Source organism: Falco punctatus, assembly GCF_963210335.1.
Source record: "Falco punctatus genome assembly, chromosome: 4".
NCBI lineage: Eukaryota > Metazoa > Chordata > Aves > Falconiformes > Falconidae > Falco > Falco punctatus.
The window spans coordinates 42303957-42324583 of NC_137583.1; the positions used below are offsets into that span (position 1 = coordinate 42303957).

Genomic DNA, 20627 nt, shown 5'->3' on the forward strand with positions numbered 1-20627 from the left:
GTGCACAGTGGTATGGATGGATACCTTCATCCTTCCTACTTGCATGGAGTACCATAGCGTAACCCACAAGGAAGAGGTCCCTAGTAGTTAGCCTTGGTGGTCTAGGAAATGCAGTAGCCTTGCAGATTTAGTTTGCAGTTGTGCTTAGAGAAAAAAACAATCCCAACAGTTCTCATGACTTCCTCATAACCGTCTCTTTCCCCTCTACATATGACTTAGGCTTGAATTCCTGTACATTTTAAGAAGCTGTATGGAGATCCAGGTTCAAAATGGGAACAAGAATAAAATAGGCTATCAGAGGAGGAAATGGTCCATAAAGCTTGTGTGTGTTTCTAACACACCAGTGGGTCTGAGTGGGATGGGTACACCAGACTACCAGTTTGTGTGTAATACCAGTATAATAATACTGAAGAGCTGATCTGGCACCCAGCCGCACTCATGCAGCAGCGGCGATGCAGCCTTGGGACGGCTGTCAAACCAGCTGCTGGCACCTCCAGCCTTTGCAGCAGAGGAACAAAGAGACCGGGAGCGTTTTACAGAGGAACGAAATTCAAGGCGCTTGCTGGCTGATCCATTATTTCTCCACCAGCTTGTGGCTCAGCTCACGTGCTGGCTTGGGGACATTTGCTTTGATTGAAAGTACTGTGGCTGGAGTAGTTTGGAAGGTGACTCTCACGGCAGCGTTCTGAAGAGATACAGTGAGGTAAAGGAGTGCTTTAAACTCCTGCGAAGCAGCTGGGATTTCCATCTCACCGTGTTGGAATTCTGCCTGGTACAGCGCAAATACACTACCAAAAAAGGTGCTTAACAGAAGCACAAAACCGGTAGAAAAGGCATTGCAAGAGTTTCGAACGCCCAGCGCAAAGCTCCCGGCCGGCACCCGGCCCTCTCCGGCGCTGCAGCCTGGCCCGGCCCAGCACCCGGGCTCAGCACCGGCCCTCGGGCCCTGCGCGGCGGCCATTTTCCCCCGGGCCCGGGCGCGGCGCTGGCCGCAGGCCGGGCGGAGGAAACCGCTCCCGGGCGAGGCCCTGCCCCCAGGTTGGCGGCGCCGCGGCCGGCTGTCACCCCCCGGCCTTCGGCCCCGCCGGCAGCGGCTGGTGGGAGGCCCGAGGCGGGGCAACGCCTCAAGCCGCTTGGGGAAGGCCCCGGCCCCAAGATGGCAGAGCCGCCCTGCCCTGCCCCCGCGAGCACCCCGACTGCAGAGCCCCACCTGCCCGTGGCGGCGGGGCCCCAGCCCCCGAGCGGCCACCCGGGCCCGCCGCCTGCATCCGGGCCCGGTGGGGGGCGAGGGGCGCGGGCGGGCGGAGCCGCCTCAGGACCCAGCGCATCACGCCAGGGGGAGGGCCCGGCCGCGCCGGGGGAGGCCACTGCGCTTGCGCCCCGCGGCCAACGACACTGCGCACGGGCGTGTGGCGGGGTAACCAATCTTGCGAGAGGGCCCGCCCCCGACAGGACGTCACGATGGATGTGCGGACAGACCAGTGAGAGCCTGAGGTGCCGTTCAAACCGTCGGTGCCGGGGCAACAGAGGCCAATGGGGGGCGGGGGCGGGTGCTAGGCGACAGCACGTTTCAAGGCGTCTCCGACGAGCTTTTACTGTGCTTGGGGCGGCGCCGGTGCTCAGTGTGTTTGGAGCCGGCGGGCGGGTGGGCTGGCGGGCCGGGCCTGGGAGCATGGGGGTGAGGTAGGGCCGGCCTGGCTGCGGAGGGGAGGCGAGCGCAGCTGTCTGGGGGGGCCGGGCCTGCGAGGCGGAACGCGGAGCCGGCCGGAGGATGGAGGACAAGAAGGAGGAGGGCGAGGCGGAGATCCAGGAGCACGGGCCCGAGCACTGGTTCAGCAAGTGGGAGCGGCAGTGCCTGGCCGAGGCCGAGCAGGAGGAGGCGCTGGCCCCGGAGCTGCAGGACGAGGCGGCGGCGCAGCCTGAGCACAAGCAGCAGAAGCTTTGGCACCTCTTCCAGAACTCGGCCACCGCCGTGGCGCAGCTCTACAAGGGTGAGCGGGGCGGGGGCTGGCGGGGCCTGGGGCGGGCCGGGCCGGGGGGCTCCGCTGGGGCTGGGCGGGGGGGCCCGGGGCCGGGCCCGCGGATGTGGCGGCGGGGCGCCGGCGGTGGGGTGGCAACGGGGCCGCGGCTTCACAAAGGGGATGTGGCGGCGAGAGCGGCCTGGGCAGGGGGAGGAGCGGGCTTCCGGCCCGGGGGCTCCGCGCTCGTCCATAGAGGCAGACGGGAAAACAAAATGGCGTGAGGGCGAACCGCGGCCGCGGCCTGGACGTCGCCCTCCGCGGGCTCCGGCGCGGCGGCCTGGGCCGGCTCTGGCGTCGGCCCGGCCCGGCCGCCCCCGCCCCGGGGCTGGCGGCTGGCGGAGAGCTCGGCCCGGGCGGGCGGCCGGCGGGGCCCGGGCGGCCCCGGGGAGGCAGGGCGCTCCGGCGGGGGGCGAGCCCTTCGGGTGCCCGGGAGCGGCGGGGGCGGGGAGGGTGGGGGCTGCCCGGGAGGCCCGGCCCTGCCGGCGGCGGCTCCCGACGCTCGGCCCGGGGAAGAGGTTCCGACAAAATGGCGAAGTGAGGGGCCGGCCCCATTGTGCGGCGGGGGCTGCGGGCGGGGGCCGCGCCGGGCGCCTTCCCGGCGGGCTGGGGGCACCGCCGTGCCCGCTGCCCGGGGCCGGGCCGCTGCCCGCCCGCCCTTCTCGGCCCTGATCCCGAGTTGCCTTCAGAAGGTGGAACAAAATGGCGAAACCTAACATGGCCGTTCGGAGTTGGTGACTCCAAAATAAACAGCGTGTGTCCTTCCCTCCCTGCAGACCGGGTGTGCCAGCAGCCGGGGCTCTCCCTCTGGGTCCCCTTCCAGAACGCCGCCACTGCGGTCACCAACCTCTACAAAGGTAAGGGGCTGCCCCCGCTGCCCCCGCGGCCCTCCCCGCCGAGCCGGGCCGCTCTGCCTCCTGCCCCGCTTACTCATAAGCAGGGCCTGTTAATGTCTCTTATTCACCCTGATAAAATCTAACCCGAGACTGCTTCCTGAATCTTGCAAGTTTTCTCTGGGCCACTTTAGCTGACGGTAGCTGAATTTTTTCTGTTGCCTCATGTCAGTGACTAATAGCTTAAAAGCTGTTTCACTTGGAGACCCTTGAAAAAGGGATTTTTTTTTGTGTGTGGCTCACTCTCATGAATTCAAGGGAAGACTGCAGTAGCTTATTAAGCAGTGCTTACATTTCCTGTGTTTTGTATATTTCATGGCATGTTAAATGTCGGGATATCGGTATATAATGTCATTTGCAGTGGAGCATAGGTTGGGTTTAGTGTTTGTAAAATTCTGCTTAGATGTTACGTGACAGAGCTATATTTTCATCTGAGTGAGGCGTCTGAAGTAAGCCTCCCAGTTTATTTTAACCACTAAATGTCATTGCGACTGTGTCCAGGGTGGCTGTAAAGAAAGTGGTGTTAGCCAGAACTTCGATAAGAATGCACTCTGCATGTGGCTAGGCTTTTGTGCTGTTTTAGTGTGTGTTTACACCTGTCAGGATTTGTTTCTGCACTCTGCTGTTCTTTGGATGACAAGAATTCTTGTCTGTAGAAGAATTATTCATACCATTCAGAGGTTTCTGGTTTGTTTAAAAGATTGTACAAAAATGGTATCCATATCAGTGGAGGCTTAAACTGGCACAATGTGATTCCCATTGTTACTGTCTTCCATTCCTCGGAAGGAAAAACCTGAAGTTCAGAGTTTTTCTGACTTGTAGTTTGATATTTTTTTTGAGTTGGGAGGGGTATATTTTTTCTTGGTCTGTACAGCATTATTGGTAGTTCTACCTGCATATTCTTTCAATTGTCTCCGGTTTTCCTGTTTTAATTTGCTTTAAGCAGTTGAACTTAGGAACATGTTTGTGATGGCTGATCAGGTTTGACAGATGTGGATGGAGCAAGGAGGAAATGTAGATGCATAAGCCTCACTGCCAGAGACTTGACTCTTGCAGAAAATGCATTTAAATGTTGTGTATGTCATGGGTCATCTAAAGGGGCAGAACATCATGTAGGTGTTGGCCTGAGGGAGTGGGTCACTAGAACGTGGTCTGGGACACTAGTCACTTGATCATGGTGCAGGAGTAGCAGCAGGTGATGTTAATAAATAATTACAGACCTTTTTTATAAATCGTATTGCTCTCCCTTACAATGTATTTGCTACAAAGACTTAGGCTGTTTTATTTTTAAGTAAATCACTTGATTACTTGTGATATAGGCAAAATGAGCACTATTTTTGTGTAATACCGTGGTTAACAGGAGAGTATATATGTGGTGATCAGGAAAACTAGAATTTAAGTAGGAAGCTGTCTTCAGTTAGGTGTACTGTAATACTTGAAAAAACAGCACCCAAAACAAGTCTTTCCTTCAAATGGATCTTCAAGTGTTGAAGTACTTCAGTTTTTCAGAACTGCCATCTTTCAATTCTAAACTAACTTCCAACTGGGTAGAACTTTGAGAACATGGGTAGAACCAGCTAGACACTGGCACACTAGGCAAGTTGCAATCTCTTAATATGAATTTGCCTTCCCTTGTGATGAACATGGCTCTTCAAAAATCCGTTGCTCACGTACTCATTAATGTCTGTATTTTGGAGGACCCTGTCAAAACACTGGAGAAGTATTTCGTGTGATAAACTGAACATGACAAACTGCCTCTTGCCCTGTCAGCTGTTTTCTGATCTGCTAAATGTTTGGATTTTTGAAGCATCACAATTCTTTTTAACAAGAGCTACATGAGGAAGAACATGTAGGGAGAATGCCATGATGCCTTGAATGTCAGCATTTTTTCTGAAAATGGAAGTTTAGTACTATACCACACTGTGAATGTCGTAGATCAGGAATTGGTGCTGGTGATAGCAGATGCATTTAAAGACATTTGATTATCTTCCAGATTGTGCTGAAGAGGTGTAGGCATGGCTTGCAATGTAGGATTGAAAACTTAAGGGCACTGTAGAAAGTCTTAGGCATATGTTAGAATAAGACTTCTGAGCCTACTGAGCAGAGCGTACTGATGTTAGTTTTGAATTGGTAATTTCAGAATATGTGAAATGTGACTGCTTATATTTGGCCAGTTCAACTTCTTAAAGTAGTTGTAGCTTTTCCATAAATCTAATCTTTCCCAGGGTGTAATGATGCCTAAAACTTGTCCAGGTTACATCAGCAGTCATTGCATTTGTCCTCATAACTAGTTCGTGTTTGTCCTTTGTAAAGCATTTTTGTAGGTGAGGAAAGTAGTGTATTGACATAAAGGTAGCCTTTTCATCTCTCAGAAGGACTTTCTCATGGTATTGCAGGAAGTGATTAAAGGAATATTGTCAGTTTTCAAATTGGCTCTGAAGTGTTTGAGTAGCTCTTGCTGTGAGTGCATTGGAGTCTAAGCTGCTGTGGAGTATAAAATGGCTGGAGGAATAATCTGTCAAGTTGCCATTGCTTTCACAGGAATTCACATTTGCAAATCTAGCCTTTTGATTAGAAAGCAGCATAAGCAAAATACTCCTAGAGTGCATAAAAGTAACTCCCATGTTAAGTATACTTGGTGTATATACCAGTGTAGCTTATATTCTGAAAGCCCCAAGATTTAATTATGATCAGTTTAAGGTGTTTTTGCTTTTGGTGGGTTGTGTTAAGTTTCTGGTGCTGCTCTTTGATAGTGTAGATTTGTAGTGCTGTCTTGTGGACCATGCAGTGCTGCCTTAGAATGTAAGCCTAAGAATAGCATTTAATAGGGATTAATTTTTTTGAGTGTGAGAAAACTAGATTAGATGTATATGCCACTTGGTTTACCTGTAAACTGACATCTTGGACAGCTGTTCTTAAGTCTCTTAATATTGTTCTGGGCAAATAGCTCTTATCTGGACTTCATTAGTAAAGCAATATAAAAAGCTGTTTTAATTGGCTCTACCAGATTTAAAGAAGTCTATAGAAATCAAGTAAATGAAATTGGACTGGTATGTTGATGTCTTTTCTTGTCCATTTTAATGGAGCAAGATTAACATTGCAGTGATTCTCATAAAACCGAAGTACTTATTGGCAAAGCTCTGATAACAAATCTATGACAAACAAGATGAGTGTGATTGTGTAGAGAATAGGGTTTGTCCCACCTGTTACTGCTGTCTGAAACTTACTTGTACTTAAACTAGTAACCAGAAATGTACTTACCAAAGCTGGAAAGCAATGTAATACAAGGTGCTTAAGTGCTGCTTAGAAGTGCAGTTATAACTGATGTGCACAGGTGACCAGTTATTTCAATGGAGGAAGAAATTGCTTTTTGTGGTGGGATTAATTGCAAATAATACATGTTCAAAGGTTTTGTATATTAAAGTTGCAATGAGATCTTAAATGGGGAAGGAAATTTTCTTAGACTTGAAAGGCATTGGGGACACTTGCCTTAACTAGTTCTCAAAACTATGGCCTCCTGCAAATTGCCTCTGCAATTGAAATTTGATGAAACTAGGGCAACTCTAAACACATCTGAGTTCTGAAAATTCCTTGTTAGAGTCAAGAAAAGCAGTTACTCTGTGTGTGGGGTTTCCTGACTGTACTGATGCAGAGTGTGTCTCTTAAAGTGTGTTGTCTGTTGATTTTAAGTACCTTCCTCAGACTGACAAGCTCAAAGTATGATTTTAATGTTAATACAATACGGTTTCATAAGCAGTGCTGCACTGGTGACCTGAAATAACAGTAAATGCTGTTCAGGTGGTGCTTGAGTTAGTTGACTTTCTGATTTCTAAAGAGTGTGTGGAATTTTTAGTTAATACTCTTTTTAGGTTTAATTGAACTAATCTTCAATGCTAGCTCGTTTGTTACAGCTAACTTGGTACTGCATTACAGTAACCTGTAGAAGATGGACTTCTTTCCCGTGGTTGGCTTCGTGGTTGACAGAAAGCTGCATCAGTGATGTGCCAATACTATACATTGCTCTATCTGTAACACTAAAACTTTTTTTCTGTCTTCTTACAGAAAGTGTGGATGCCCATCAGCGAAGCTTTGATGTAGGAATTCAGATTGGCTATCAGCGTCGGAATAAGGATGTGTTAGCTTGGGTTAAAAAACGCAGAAGAACTATTCGTAGAGAAGACTTGATCAGCTTCCTGTGTGGGAAAGTTCCTCCTCCAAGAAATTCTAGAGCTCCCCCAAGACTGACTGTAGTATCCCCTAACCGAGCTACTTCAACAGAAACTAGCTCATCTGTAGAGACTGATCTGCAGCCCTTCCGTGAAGCCATAGCTCTGCATGGTAACAGTAACTTTTTCAATCCTACTTGGTTAAAACTGGGTGGGGGTTTGTAAAGCATGTCTTGCTCTTGCTCGTGTCGTATTATGTCATGTAGCTGCTGTTTCAGATGAAGGCGTATCTGATCTCTAAGGGAGTTTTTGCATGTATAAGGCATGTTAGCTAGTAGAAAGCTGCATAGTCAAATATTTTGAATGAGGAAAAGGTACTGTATAAAAATGATGTTTGGGTGTGTAATACTCTGCAGCTGTGAACTCAACAGTTAAGTATCAGCTCTTGGTAGTGTCTTTGAAGCATGAAGAGACTTGGCATCCATACCAATGCTGAAGTAAACAGAAATCTTGGAAAATGATAATACTATGTTAGCAACTAGTTAAATACTAAGATTTGGCTAATAGCAAATACTTGTGGGGTTAAGGAGGAAATGTAATGCCTGAAGGTTCTGTCTGGGGTACCTCATCTCGCTGCAGTACCCTTGTTACTGTGCACTGGTTAATATGGTTTAGCATTCTACTCTAAAATACTCTGGGAAGTGTACTTTAGTTGCTCATCATTGTGTATTTGTCCAGTTTGGAACTTAGCTTAGCTTGCTTTCAGACTTAAATGTCTTCCAATGTCATACTGAATTTCCTTCCTCCCTGCCCCCCCTTCCCCCGTGTTGGTGGTGTCTTTATCTTTTCAGATATGTGTATTCTCTAGCTTATTCTGTATTGGACTATTACCTAGAAGTGATAAAAATGTGTTTTAAAAGCTCCTGAGGTGAAATAAATCAGTTCATCTGTGGGTTTTATACCTTGTAAAATCCTGAAGTGTAGCAGATACCTTGAGTTATGAATAGTTGACCATTCTAAAAATCAAAATCAAGCTACCTAGAAGTACAGCCTGTGAAACTTAAATGAAATTCTTATTGTCGCAGTATTCCCAGTGTGGGGTGGAATTAATGAGTTAAGGAGATGAGTGTATTTGTGAAAATGCAGCCTTGCTTCTGCAGCGTTGTAGTGGTTTTTCAAGGTACATAGCCAGATGCTGTTACTGTCTAGGTGACAGCCTAATTCTGGTATTGTTTGCTGCTCTGTTGCCATTTAAATCAAGCTTCTACTGAGTTGTAGTTTTTTGGCAGTTGTCTCTTATTGGAAGCTGGCTAGAGAATTCTGTGGATCAGTATGGCTTATTCAGTAGGTAAAGCTAATTTCATGAGTAGAGCAACTGCAGAAGCTGACTTTCACCTGATAGGATGTGATAAAACACTCCTTAAATTTTTTTTTCTGAAACTGTAGTTGAATCCAGTGTGCAGTTAGCTCTAACTACAAAGGCTTACTCTCAGGTGAGAGTAAGCTTGCTGGACTTGCTTCAGCACAGTGAGCTCTCGAGCGGAGTAAATGTGGGTACTTTCAGCTCCTTGTATTTCTTAAAATCAGCTTTGTATAGACATGACTTAGGGAAGTTGCTTCTCTATAGCATGGGAGTCTGAACCATGAGGTATAAAGACCTCTTTAATATTTCATAATCTAATATAAGGTCATGAAGACTAGGAAGTTTCCTGCTCTGTACCGGCACTGCAGGGGCTAGAAATGCACTCTTCATCAGCTGGTTGACAAGGTTGCATGTCAGTCACCTTCTGGATTAGGTTCTCCTGATATCAGTTTCAGTCTGGTCTTTGACACAAATGCTTTTGTGCTAATCCTTTAGTGACTAGGCTTGTATTCAGCCTAACTGTTTTTAGGCTATTGCCCGCATATGCCTGCATTCCTCCAGCTTCTCCCCTCATTTTCTTTAAGGAAGCTGTGATTAAACAATCTTCCAAACTGTTCTCCTGTTTGTTATAGGGCTTCTCGGATCTGTTTTGATTTTGAAACTTTGTAGGGTCTTCAGGTATGTGCAAATTAATGTCCTCTGTAGTTTTATGCTTGTCTTCATTTTTGTCAGGCTGTTTTAAGTGCTTTGCCTGTAGGTATTGTGAGGAAATGTGAGAAAGCCTGACAATAGTGAGTAGTGGTCTCAGCAAGTGTAGAGGACTAGGGCTTTGAGAGGAGCTTTTGACTGGCTTGTAAAGGAATCTGGCTTTGTGCTGTTAGGCTTTCTGTCAAAATAAGAGTATTTATGTATTGGAAATATGGATAGGCTGGATTAGATTTGAGGGACAATGCTAGAGTTTTCTGCTCTTAGTGAAGCAGGGATAGATATGAATCTGCAACACCAAATAAAGCTCTGTGGAGGCAGCGTTGGTTTATTGACTTCTCAGAAATAGGTAGTAATATATGTCTAAAGACCATGGTGCTGAACTTGCTGATCTGGCTCTGTGATGGGGGAAATAGCTGCATTTTGATCATGTAAGCTCTTAAAAACTTCATAATCACATCTGAAAACTTCAACAGAAGATGTGGTAACAAAACAGCTAATTATTTCCTGAAACATCAAACACAATTCTGGGTGTATGCCCTTGACTACAACATTAGAGAAGAGTATCTTTAGGTATCAGTATAATTTTAAAACTGTATGTTGTATCTGAAATCTGTTAAAACTGGCATTCTAGCCTTAATTCTTTAGTCTCAAACCTTGCTAATACCTTAGCTATGTGATAGCTCTGCAAGGTAGTTGACAGTTTTCTTGACAAAAGCTAGGGATTCTGAACCCAAAATTTAGTCTTGTGGATTTAGTTGTCAATAGTCCTTGTGCTATAAGGAAACTTCTCTACTGTTGTGCTTTCAAGACTTGTTACAGTAGCGAAAAGTAAATGATCGTGACAAAAGGATCATGACAGAAAGTACAGTGACACAATGTTCAAGGTGTATGTGATCTACCTCTTTTAACTCTGTGGCTTGTATGCTGTGCAGCTTTTACTGAAATCTGTATGTGATTTAAGGGTACTTGAGAAGGAGTTTTGGAAATCAAGTAAGGTCTTAAAGGAGTAAACTGGTAAATAATAATAAAAAAAATCCTTTCCCTTAACATGAGCTCTCAATTATTCGTGTGCTGATGGGTAACCTTTGAAATACAACATGGCTGGTAACTTGAACTGTGAATACCTGAGAAGTTAAGCCTTCAAGAAAAGCTGATTAGCTAGCTCAAGTTAATACTGTTTTACTCTGAAGTTCAGGTGGCTTTTTCTGAAACTTCAAGAACTGTGTGTCTTATTGGTGTTTAACATTGTAAGATGTGATAGTAGGTGATAATACTTTTATTGTTCAGCATTTTGAAGATGGCATTGAATTTTTAACTTCTAGTAGTCCCTAAAATGTCATTGCTGACAAGTGAAGATGCATCCATACCTATGCTACTTTCTGGACGCATATTGCCACATCCAGCTCTGGAAGACAAGAGTTTCAAATGACAGAATTACATCAAACTGAGCTAAATGGTCATAAGATTCCCAAAAGCTGACATGTGTGAGGTCATTTTCTGCCTGGCTGTAGTTGGCATACCAAATCTTGCAGTGCTTGTGCTGGTGCACAGTCCGTGTTTGAAATGATGCTTTGGTCTCTTACTGTGGGATGTGCTCCATGCTTTACAAGCTATTCTGCCAGCATAATGGGAGAAAATGCTATGACTTGAGGAGGTGGAAGAAGCAAGCTTGGGAAGGCAATGCTGAAATGTGTTAGACTTGAGATTTCTTAACTAAAAGATGTGAACAGGCAACAGCACAGTGAGGGACTGTTGGTTCTTCTGTTCCTTTGCTTTGATGTGATGTGTATCACTAATGTGATTTGGTCTCTTTGGGGCAGAGTGAGGGAACCCTTGCTCTAGCATGTAGAAGTGTGGGGCTTGGCCCCTTTTAAAGAGCCTGGATTCCCATTAGGCTTCCTTATTCTCTTCTCCAAATGCTAAACTGCTGTATAAAACATCAGCAGTTGTTGGTGGAGTGGAGAAGCAGCAGTTGGTAGAAGCGGAGGGTAGGAGAGCAGAGTTCAGATACAGTTTGAAAGTTTAATTTAAAGGTTGTGTAGATATAGCTATCAAGAGTTGTATATTAGTATGTACTATTAAAATTTGCTCTTTGAGCAGTGCTGTGAAAGGGTGAGTATGACAGTGACGACAAGGATCTGTCTGCATGCCATTTTGTATTTATCTGGGGTTATTAATTAATTCCTGCTCTAGTCACACTTAAGCGTGAATGTTCTTTTTGGTACTTCCTGATAAAAACTTTTGAAAAACAATAGTTAATACAGTTACTAAACTGAACAGTAGTTACCCAGTATCTTTTTCAGGTCATTACCATGGCATAACTTGTATCCATGTCTATAATGAGTACACAGCTGATAAAATGGCATCTACAGTTTTAGGCCAGTATTGATAGAACTGTCAACTCAATTAGCAAGTTCATTTACCTTAAGTATTTCATACTCTATAAAACATACTATAAGCTGGGCATTCTAATCACCTGATAGTTTTGGAGAGTATTTACTTATAAACTAGCTAGTACCAGTCAGTTTCTTCTATACTGCAGCATCTTTTAGTAGTACTATAATAAATGCTTTAGCATATAGCTTTTTTGGTGAGGTTACTGGTATGAAATGCCATCTGAAGCTATGTTGCTGATGACTGAAAGATATGGCAGGAATGGGAATGTAATAAGTACTGTGAAATATCTCAGATATGCCCTCCACTTCAATCCTTTCACCTTTAAAAAAGGAGGGAGCTGTGTTCTTTTTTTAAAGGCCTGTAGTAAAAAAGGAAATGTCTCCTGTAGAAGGCTGTAGGAGACTTCAGAAGTGGTCATTGGATCATGGAAGAAGTAAAGACACCGTAGTGTGTTGGCATATGTCTTGTCTATACATAGCTGATGTACCTGTGACTAGGTCATGTTAATCACAGTATTGAAATTTGAGGTTGTGAAATGGCATCGGTAACAATCATGCCATCTTGCTACTTCCTAGTGTCTATTACTGCTTGCTTTATTGATTTAGATAGTTAAATGCTTTGGGAAGAGGTCTCGGGGCCCACTGAACACTTAGTCAGAATAACTCTCAAAAATGCCTTTTCTGAGATTTCCTCTTTACATTACAACAACCTTTCAAGAAAAAATAAACTGCATCATGGCTCCTGAAACATGCTTTCTGTGGCAACAAAAAAAATGGATCCTTTCAGTTGCATTGCTGATTGTCTTCAAAGATGTTGCTGTCATGAAATGGCAACTTGATATTTCAGTGCATGCCTTACATTTTATTTCTGACTCTTCCATGTTAGCTTGCTTACCTGATCCGAGACTGTGATCTCAATGTTTCATTTGCCAGTTCTGCTCTCTTGGATTGATGTGTAGTGCTGTGTAATATGGTTAACTGCCAGTAACTGATAGCAGATTGTCACTCTTGCTCAGTCTGTTAGCATACTCAGTAATGACTGTTACTGACTAGTTCAGTACTAAATACCTGTATGAGATGCAAGATGAAACTGCAACTAAAGTTCATGTTGTGATGCAATATCCTTGTACCTCTGTATTTGTAGAAATTAATTCAGAACTAGTCTCCTGCCTCTGACACTGGGATCGAGTGAAGATTTTAACTTCTTAATCATCTACTGAAGGTTGTCTGTGTATTTAAATGTGCAGTGATTCAGTGTTACCTAAATATTGGAAAGTCAATGCCTGCTTGAGGCACTACTTGCAAACCTTGGCAGTCTGTTTTAGAATATGCTGCAGCGTATTACAGATGCATCTTTTAATTCAGACTTATGTATCTGCTAATTATAAAAAAAATGCTTGTTACTTGAAAAGGCTCTGCTTAAAAACACAGTTCTTGTGAGGACACATTTTTTGGCATCACTCATCACAGGCCAGTTTTGGGGTTGATTTAGACTAAATTTTTTCTCCTTAGTTGGGCACTAGACATAATGAGAAGATGTCATGATAAAACTGAAATAGTATACTAGCCATTTGGTTATGGGTTGTATAATGTAAATAAGTGGTGTAAATTGTTGATGCTTGGTGGAAGTAACAACACTGAACTTACGTTCAGAGCAATTTTGCCAGGAATAGTGGTGTGGCGGCAATGTCTGCAATGCCAATTGGGGTTTGAAACAACATCACCTTCTGTGCACTGTCAGATTTTTTCCAGTTCAAATGTACAGGATCAATTAATACTTTCTAATGTATGTCATGCCAGTTGAATGTCATGCCAGTTGCTGTTGTCTTTGAATTGTGATTTGTTACCTGCCCAAATTTTGCATATTGGTGGTTAATCCAAGTTAATGATGTCTGAATTGGCTTTCTGCTTGTTTGTCTGTTGCCAGTGAGCTGCTTTACTTTCTTTGGTAGATGTATCAGAACCTCTCATTTATAATGGTTGGGAGTACTGGAACAAACCTGGTTTCTGAGTTATCTCGTCGCTAAGCCAGGTTCTGATGTTTAAATCCTTTCTGCCATTATGAATGAAAAATTACTTTAACATTAATGAAACTGCATGGTTTCTGTCAGACTTCAGACCATGCTTCTGAGTCATGGTTGAATGAGCTGTAAGCAAAAGCTCAAAGAAAGCATCAGGATTAGTGGCTATTTCTACTGGTTGCTGTGTAATGCTCTAACTGTGCAAAAGTGTATTCTCTGCTGTTACAAGATCGAAGCATTAAGTGGTTCATTCAACAGTGATGCACATTAGTGTGAAATTGGTTAGCCTGTTCTATCCTGACTTGTGTGCCAACCTGTCATTGCTGCACATGGCTTTAGAATTTATCTTCTAGTTGAGGTTTGTCAACTGACCTAGTAGCTCTAGCGGTCTACTCACAGAGCCTCCGAAGTTGCTTATTTGGCCTGTCAGCAGCTAATAGCTGGGGTTCTGTTGGGCTTTACTTGTCAGCATGTGGCATCTGGCTACCTACTTGACCATATATGAAGATGTATATTAAATGGCTTTACACACAGACAAGATGTACAATGGCTTGACAGAGGCACAGAGTACTTGAGGCTGGAGAACCTCTGAGAATTCAAGATTTTGAAGGTTACTGAGAAATCTTTGTGGACAGCTTCACTGGCTTGTTCTTATAACTAGAAAAATACACAGATGTAGACCTTGTTATGCTGCTCATCTTCCTGCATGACTCTTGCTTGGGTAGCTTATTTCTAGGGCCAACAGATGTTTTTGAATTTTCTTAATAATAGTCAGATTTGAAGCAGTTATGATAGCAAAGATGTTTGTCTTTTCTCTGAGCTCCTGTTTATCTACAAATATAGCCTGAATTCCAAATTGAGAAGAATTGTTAGGCTTTGATGTACCAACCACCCTTTACTAAACTTATGTTTTGGAATGTTCTGCTTTTGCGAAGTTGTAATAGTAACATTACTGAAGACAAAAAGTTCAATTTATTATGAAGTTCATGGTTTTCTTGTTTGTGGCCTTATTTCTACAAGAAAAGCTTGTTTTATTTAAACATTTTCTTAATAATCTGAACACATAAAAAATAATCTGAACACAAACCCAGTGTAAGCTGGGATGGTGTTTTGGATCAGATCTGTCAGTAGCACGTTTTGGGGGGATTGACATGTTGTCTTGCTTAACTTGTTGTTTTTAAGTGCTGTTCTGAATTCTGCTGGTACTAATGCATTGCTGAAGAGCATCAGCTGTGAAATACAGCTAGTTTTTAAAGGAAAAGCTTTGGTATACACCTGTCTGAAATCTACTGTTGTACTGCAGTTTTTTAGAACAGCAGTGACTGAGGGGGTGAAAGGGAGCAGGGTGGCAATGGCATTTGAAGCAAGACCAAGTCAGGTCAACCTGGAAAGCCCTTGGTAGGGGACTTTCCATCTGTGTAACTATTGGTCTAATGTGAAGCCTTCATACTAGATTGCATATGCACACATACTTTTGAACAGCGTGTCATGCTTATGAGGCTAGCATTTGCTGTAGTGTGCTGTTCAAACCTCAGAAACTCATTTTAATGTCATAAAAAGCAGTTCTAGTAATCGCTGGATTCTTACATGGACTAAAAGCTGGGAAGGTGTCCGGGCTTCAAATACGTGTGGTACAAATAGCAGGATGAAGTGTCTTTATCTTGCTAGAGGTCAGATAAGCATAATCCCTTCTGCCACACATAGGGAAACTAACTTTCTTTACTGTTTGACCTAAATACTTTTCTTTTTTTTTTCCCCCCTAGGTCTTAGTGGTGCAATGGCTAGTATAAGTGTTCGCTCAAGTACCCCAGGCTCGCCCACTCACGTGAGCAGTGGCTCCAATGCTAGTCGAAGGAGAAATGGACTCCATGATGTTGATTTGAACACTTTCATATCAGAAGAAATGGCACTCCACTTGGACAATGGTGGAACTAGAAAGCGTACCTCAGCCCAGTGTGGCGATGTCATTACAGACTCACCAACTCATAAACGCAACAGAATGATCTAAACTGCAAAAATTTCAAACCCACCATGCTGCTTGAAAGCCACTTGATCCTCAGAGTACTATTGAAAAGGAAACATGAGGCCATCTTTCCATATTCACTGTTTAAGACAAATGAGTTCAGTAAATGCCATAAAGGAAATTTTAGGTATTACATTAGATGCCTCTTGTAACTGCGGCTTTCTTAAACTATATTCTTAGCAGAGGACATCAGATATTGTGTAGTAGTTAGCAAGATCATCATAAGCAAACATGTATCCGTTCCAAGGCTAAAAGTGACCTTACTTGTATTCTTAAAGGGAAAGGAAATTTCAGATGTTTATTTGGTTATAGAATGCTTTTTTTTGTCCTTTATTTCCTGCTGTGTTGAGTATTTGCTTAAACAGTATTGCCAGTTTGACTGAAATTGTCTACAACATGACTTGGCATCTTTGTCAAAACTGCAGGCTTCCATTTTTGCAGCACTGTACCATGCACCTAGTTTCTATATAGTAACAGTGTGCAAGTTATAAATATTGGACTGTACCCTTTTTAGTTTTAAAAGCAGTTGATAATTCTGGTGATTGTGTGATAATGTAAAGAGGTGCTATGATGGTCATGCAATTAATACTTAATATTGAATCAATACAAGGATCTTTATTGGATTCACTTTGTGTGTTTTAGTGCTCTGAAGTAGCAATATTAAAGTTTTCCCCAATTAACTTCATAGGCTTTTAAATCAGTTTGAGAAAATATATGTACTTATTGGTATTATCCTTGTGGTAAACATACACAGTGCAGACTGCACCAGTGCTGACCTAAATTAGAGAAAGATGTCCTGTAATTGGAAAATAGGCTTTTCTGTTCAGTATTAGTGAAGGGTAGGTTTTGTGTACACCCATACCCCATTTTTACATTTCTTGTGAAGTAATTGCCCATTGCTGGGGAGGGGTGGGAGGAGAGGGAATGAGGGGGAATAGTTGGAAAAGGGGTGTGTTCTAACAAGTAAAACTTCTGGTCACATGTGGAAACTTGGACTAACTTAAAACAAGATTCTGTGTGATGCCATCTCCTTCAGGAGGGAGTGACATGCAGGTTCTGTGAAGTGCTAAGAAAACAATTTAAAACTGGAAGTGATTATAAAGCTCTGGATAAATGTGCCGTAAGGATGAATTAAAAAGGATAAATGGCTTTCTTTTTGTGTTGAGCTTACATTCATAGGATTGAACTCTGGCTGCCATAACTTATGTGTAAACTAAACCTGAACTAGAGATCAAGGCTGATCCGATGCAAGTCCATTTCTGAGCGCAGAAGGATATGTGTCAGTCTCAAAGACTGTCCTGACTATTTTGGCATGTAGATGCAGCAAGTCTTTGGTGGAGAGCTCTGGCTCTTTGGGCCTCTGAGTCTCTGCCTATGAAAGGGATAATAAAAGAGGAATAAAGAGCAAGAGCAGCTCCAAACCTGCAAGTTGGCAATGGGTATTTAGAGAAGTGTATGCATGCTTTAACTGGAAGCGTAGGCTGATTCTTGGATGAAATGCAGCTATGCTAGATTCACAATGCTAAAAAATGTGGTGTTCTAGCTAAGTTAAGGCGCCTTGAGCTCCATATTAATACACAGCTCTTCAAGACTTTTGCTTACATGCTTGTAGAGTCAGATCTTTTTTGTATTACCTTCCCTATTTGAAGCAGAGTTCACTGTAGTTTTGCTCCTTTTTACCCTGGTGTTCTCTCACTGGTGTTCTGTAGTCAAGGCAAGACAGCAATGATACGTTAAATTCTCAGAACTCAAGGCTCTACTGAGAGCATGGTTTCCTTGCTTTGTGGTGCTTCCATCAACTTTCTTTACATCAAAGAGCTCGTGAAGATGTCAACAGTTGCACAGTACTGTAGCTAGAGATTCTGTAGTTTATGGGACAAGTGTAAGAACTGTCCAAAGCAAGACGGTAAGAACTGGTCAAAACCCCCACCTGTGTGATATAGCTGAACTTGCACATCACCTGAAGACTCAGTATATATTAATTTCAGTTATTGCTATTAACTACAATTCATAAGACTTTTTATGTAAAATATTAATACTGCATAAAGCTAGTTTTCATTTGGAGACTGCATTTTCAACAAAGACTTTGAAGATGGTATCTAAATATATGTGTTAGTATTTATTAGGCTGTTGGCAGAGGGATTTTTCTGTTCTAAAAAGGAAAATCTGGAGTCCTGAACTGAAAGGACATGTGTGAGAACCAGTCTTCAGCTCTTCTGTTTATTCATTAACTGGCTTGTACAACTAAGATGCTTAAGCTCTGCAACTTCTAATATACTTTACTATTACATGTGGTAAAGGTAACATCACATTGGTATCGGTTCTGCATATGTGGACTAAACTGTAACAGTGCTTCTGGTCTAGTCCAAATATACAGAGCCTGTTCGAATTACTTCTCCCCTTCCTTGCAATGAAATAAATCCTGTTAATGCTTTGAGGCATTAATTCAGTCTAGTACCACCTAAAACTAAATTTGTCTGGCTTTTTATTTAATTTGTGCCATTTTTCTTTGAAAGAAAGCAGGCTTAGATATTAAACTGGTTGCATTAATGTTTTTTTGCTTGTATCTTAAATATTTGGCAACTTTTTGATTGTTTTTCATTTAGCCCCAGCTGTTGTTTGCTCTTTGTTAACCTCTGCCAGAATGATCAAAAATGCATGTATTCACCTGGTAAACACAAGGAGAACAGGTTGTCTCTTAAAAAAAAAAATAATAAAAAAGTCCAGTACCTGTTGCTTTGAAGACTATTTCTTGTGCCAGTGTAGAAAATTGACGTTCTGGAGATAGCTTTCAGCTATTTTCTGAACTGCAGCTCCTAGAGCCAGAAGTGAGTTGAGTTTTCTGTAAGAAACACTGAATTGAGAACTGTTTAGTTTGGTAAAAATGGTGCTTACTTTTGCTTTCTCCTATGAATCGTACAGTTGACCGGTCTCTTCTCCATGTACATCAAATCTAACATGAATGTGCGGCAAGTTACATAAAGTACATCCTGCACTGAAGCTACTGAGCTTGGCTTGCTTATTAATGAAGTAAGTTTTAAATGTTAAATTTAAATCTATATTACAATAAAGTAATGCAAAAATGATTTTGGCTGAAACTGAAGTCCTGCAGTTAAACTTACTCTCAAATGTGGTTTACCCAGTTGGAGTAATAGAAACTCTAAGTCATAATAAACCTAATAAAAAAAAAAAATACAACTAATCAGGCTGCTTTGTAGTTCTTTAAGTTTCTGAATAATATGGTCCATCGGTAAACCCAAACCAAGATCTGGTCAGTGTGCCTTGACAGGCTTGCTTAGCTCTGCAGAGTAGGGTTTTTCTTTAGGAGTGCCATTTGGTGGTAGCTGGCCACTCTAGCTACACTTGGGCTTTGTCTTTTATGGACTAATGAAGATATTAGGAATTGGGGCATCCTGTTACATTTGTACAAGATGTTCTGCAGTGTTTAACATCACTAATACTTAAGAACAATGTCTTGAACTATTTCACTTAAAATCTCTTTAGCCAGTTAAGTGGTATTAACTTCAATAGTGGAGCTTTCAAATCTCTTGCAAAGGACTCTGGACTGAAATGAAATTATGTGCTTTAATTAGCAGCTTTTCCTGCTTTAGGTGGGTGTCCCTAAACCTGCAAACTATTTACTGGCTGTATCAGCAGGTCTTTGAATTTCATTGTGAAAGAAAGCTTTATTTCACAGGAGCTTCAAGTAAAAAAAATGTTGTGGTTTTTTTTGTTACCATTTTTTCTTTTAGCCAGTAAAATGTTCCAGTGGGGAATTGGAAAGTATTCTTAAATGACATGTAAAAAACCAGCATCTTTCAAATGTTCACCTAGAGCTACTAATGTTTTGGCAGGAATAAGGAATGCACACCTGACTTGTTCTCTGTGTTCCCTGCACCAGGTGGGGCTGGTGTGATTGTCTGGGGTAGCCACAGGGCCCTGTGGTTGGCTCCTGCCAGGTCCTCTGGTTATTTGAGGTAACGCAGAAGGCGCTGGTGCTTGTCAGTACGCGTGCCTGTCTCCAAACTTGCCTTGTCTGCGCATGTCACCCCTGCGGATGGTGCGAGGCTGGTAAACTTGCTCTGAGAGCTTATGGTGGAACGGCTCTGTAGTCCGCACTGGTGCCTTCTGCGGTCATTCTGGCACTGGGCCTCTGTCAGACCATCTTGAGAGGGAACTAAATGTGTCTGAAGCCTGCGGGGGTAGCGGTGAATAAACAGAATACACTGCTGCACAGTATGGAAGCATCGCCTCGCTCTGTTATGAGGAGACTTGGAAGCTAGATGTTTCTAGAGTGGGTAATGAGGTTCCAGCACTTCCTAAGTGACTTTGGACCAGTGATGCTGGTGTTACAGCAGCTATCTGGGTGTTTTGAACACCAGGACTATACGAAAGGGCTGTATTTTCCTTGGCAAAGATGGGAAGTGGTGGGGGAGTGCACAAGAACTATGACACTGTTGGAATTGCTATGAACCTATTGGGAAGCCACTATGGTTTGTTTGCAAATCTTCTGTCTTCAGTATAACAAGTATTGATCAATACTTAAGCGTGCTTTGTGATACTTCACCATTCTTATCAGCTTTGTTGTAGGTGTAAAGGTGAAGCTGGTTCTGGATGCTACAGACCAGCAAGCTGTACCTGAAAGAAAATACTGGGGTCCTCATTTGTATTGTCATGGTGTAATGGTCTTGCATTTTTGTCAGAAACTAGATGCTTCTCCAGCTTTGAAACTCAAGCTGCAAGGATTCTTTGGGTATCTTGTGCACCTGCTGGCTTTCTTACAAAGCATCAAAGCAGAGGATACAGAATGTTTGCATTTAAACAAGGTATACTAAGAATCTTGTTCTGTTTCTGCTGGTGGTGTGATGGGGTCACTTCCAGCTCCTGCCCATAGGACCAGGTGTTACCTCTGCTCACAGAATACGGTTGGTGCTGAGGGGCCTAAAGATTAGCATTTGTTACTCTTAACACATATTTTCAGTTTCATATTGGTGACTGTTTCAACCTAGCTGTCTCCTTTTAAAGTGGATTTCTTGTCT

General features: G+C 43.2%; 1 protein-coding gene across 1 annotated transcript; it reads left to right on the plus strand.

Moving 5' to 3' along the window:
• Positions 1-1593: 1593 nt before the first annotated feature.
• On the plus strand, positions 1594-18674 carry HAPSTR1 (HUWE1 associated protein modifying stress responses). The gene is made up of 4 exons (XM_080384635.1): positions 1594-1991; positions 2795-2875; positions 6974-7249; positions 15329-18674. The coding sequence occupies exons 1-4, from the start codon at positions 1772-1774 to the stop codon at positions 15571-15573; spliced, it is 822 nt and encodes a 273-aa protein (XP_080240761.1). The 5' UTR covers positions 1594-1771; the 3' UTR covers positions 15574-18674.
• The last annotated feature ends 1953 nt before the right edge of the window (positions 18675-20627 follow it).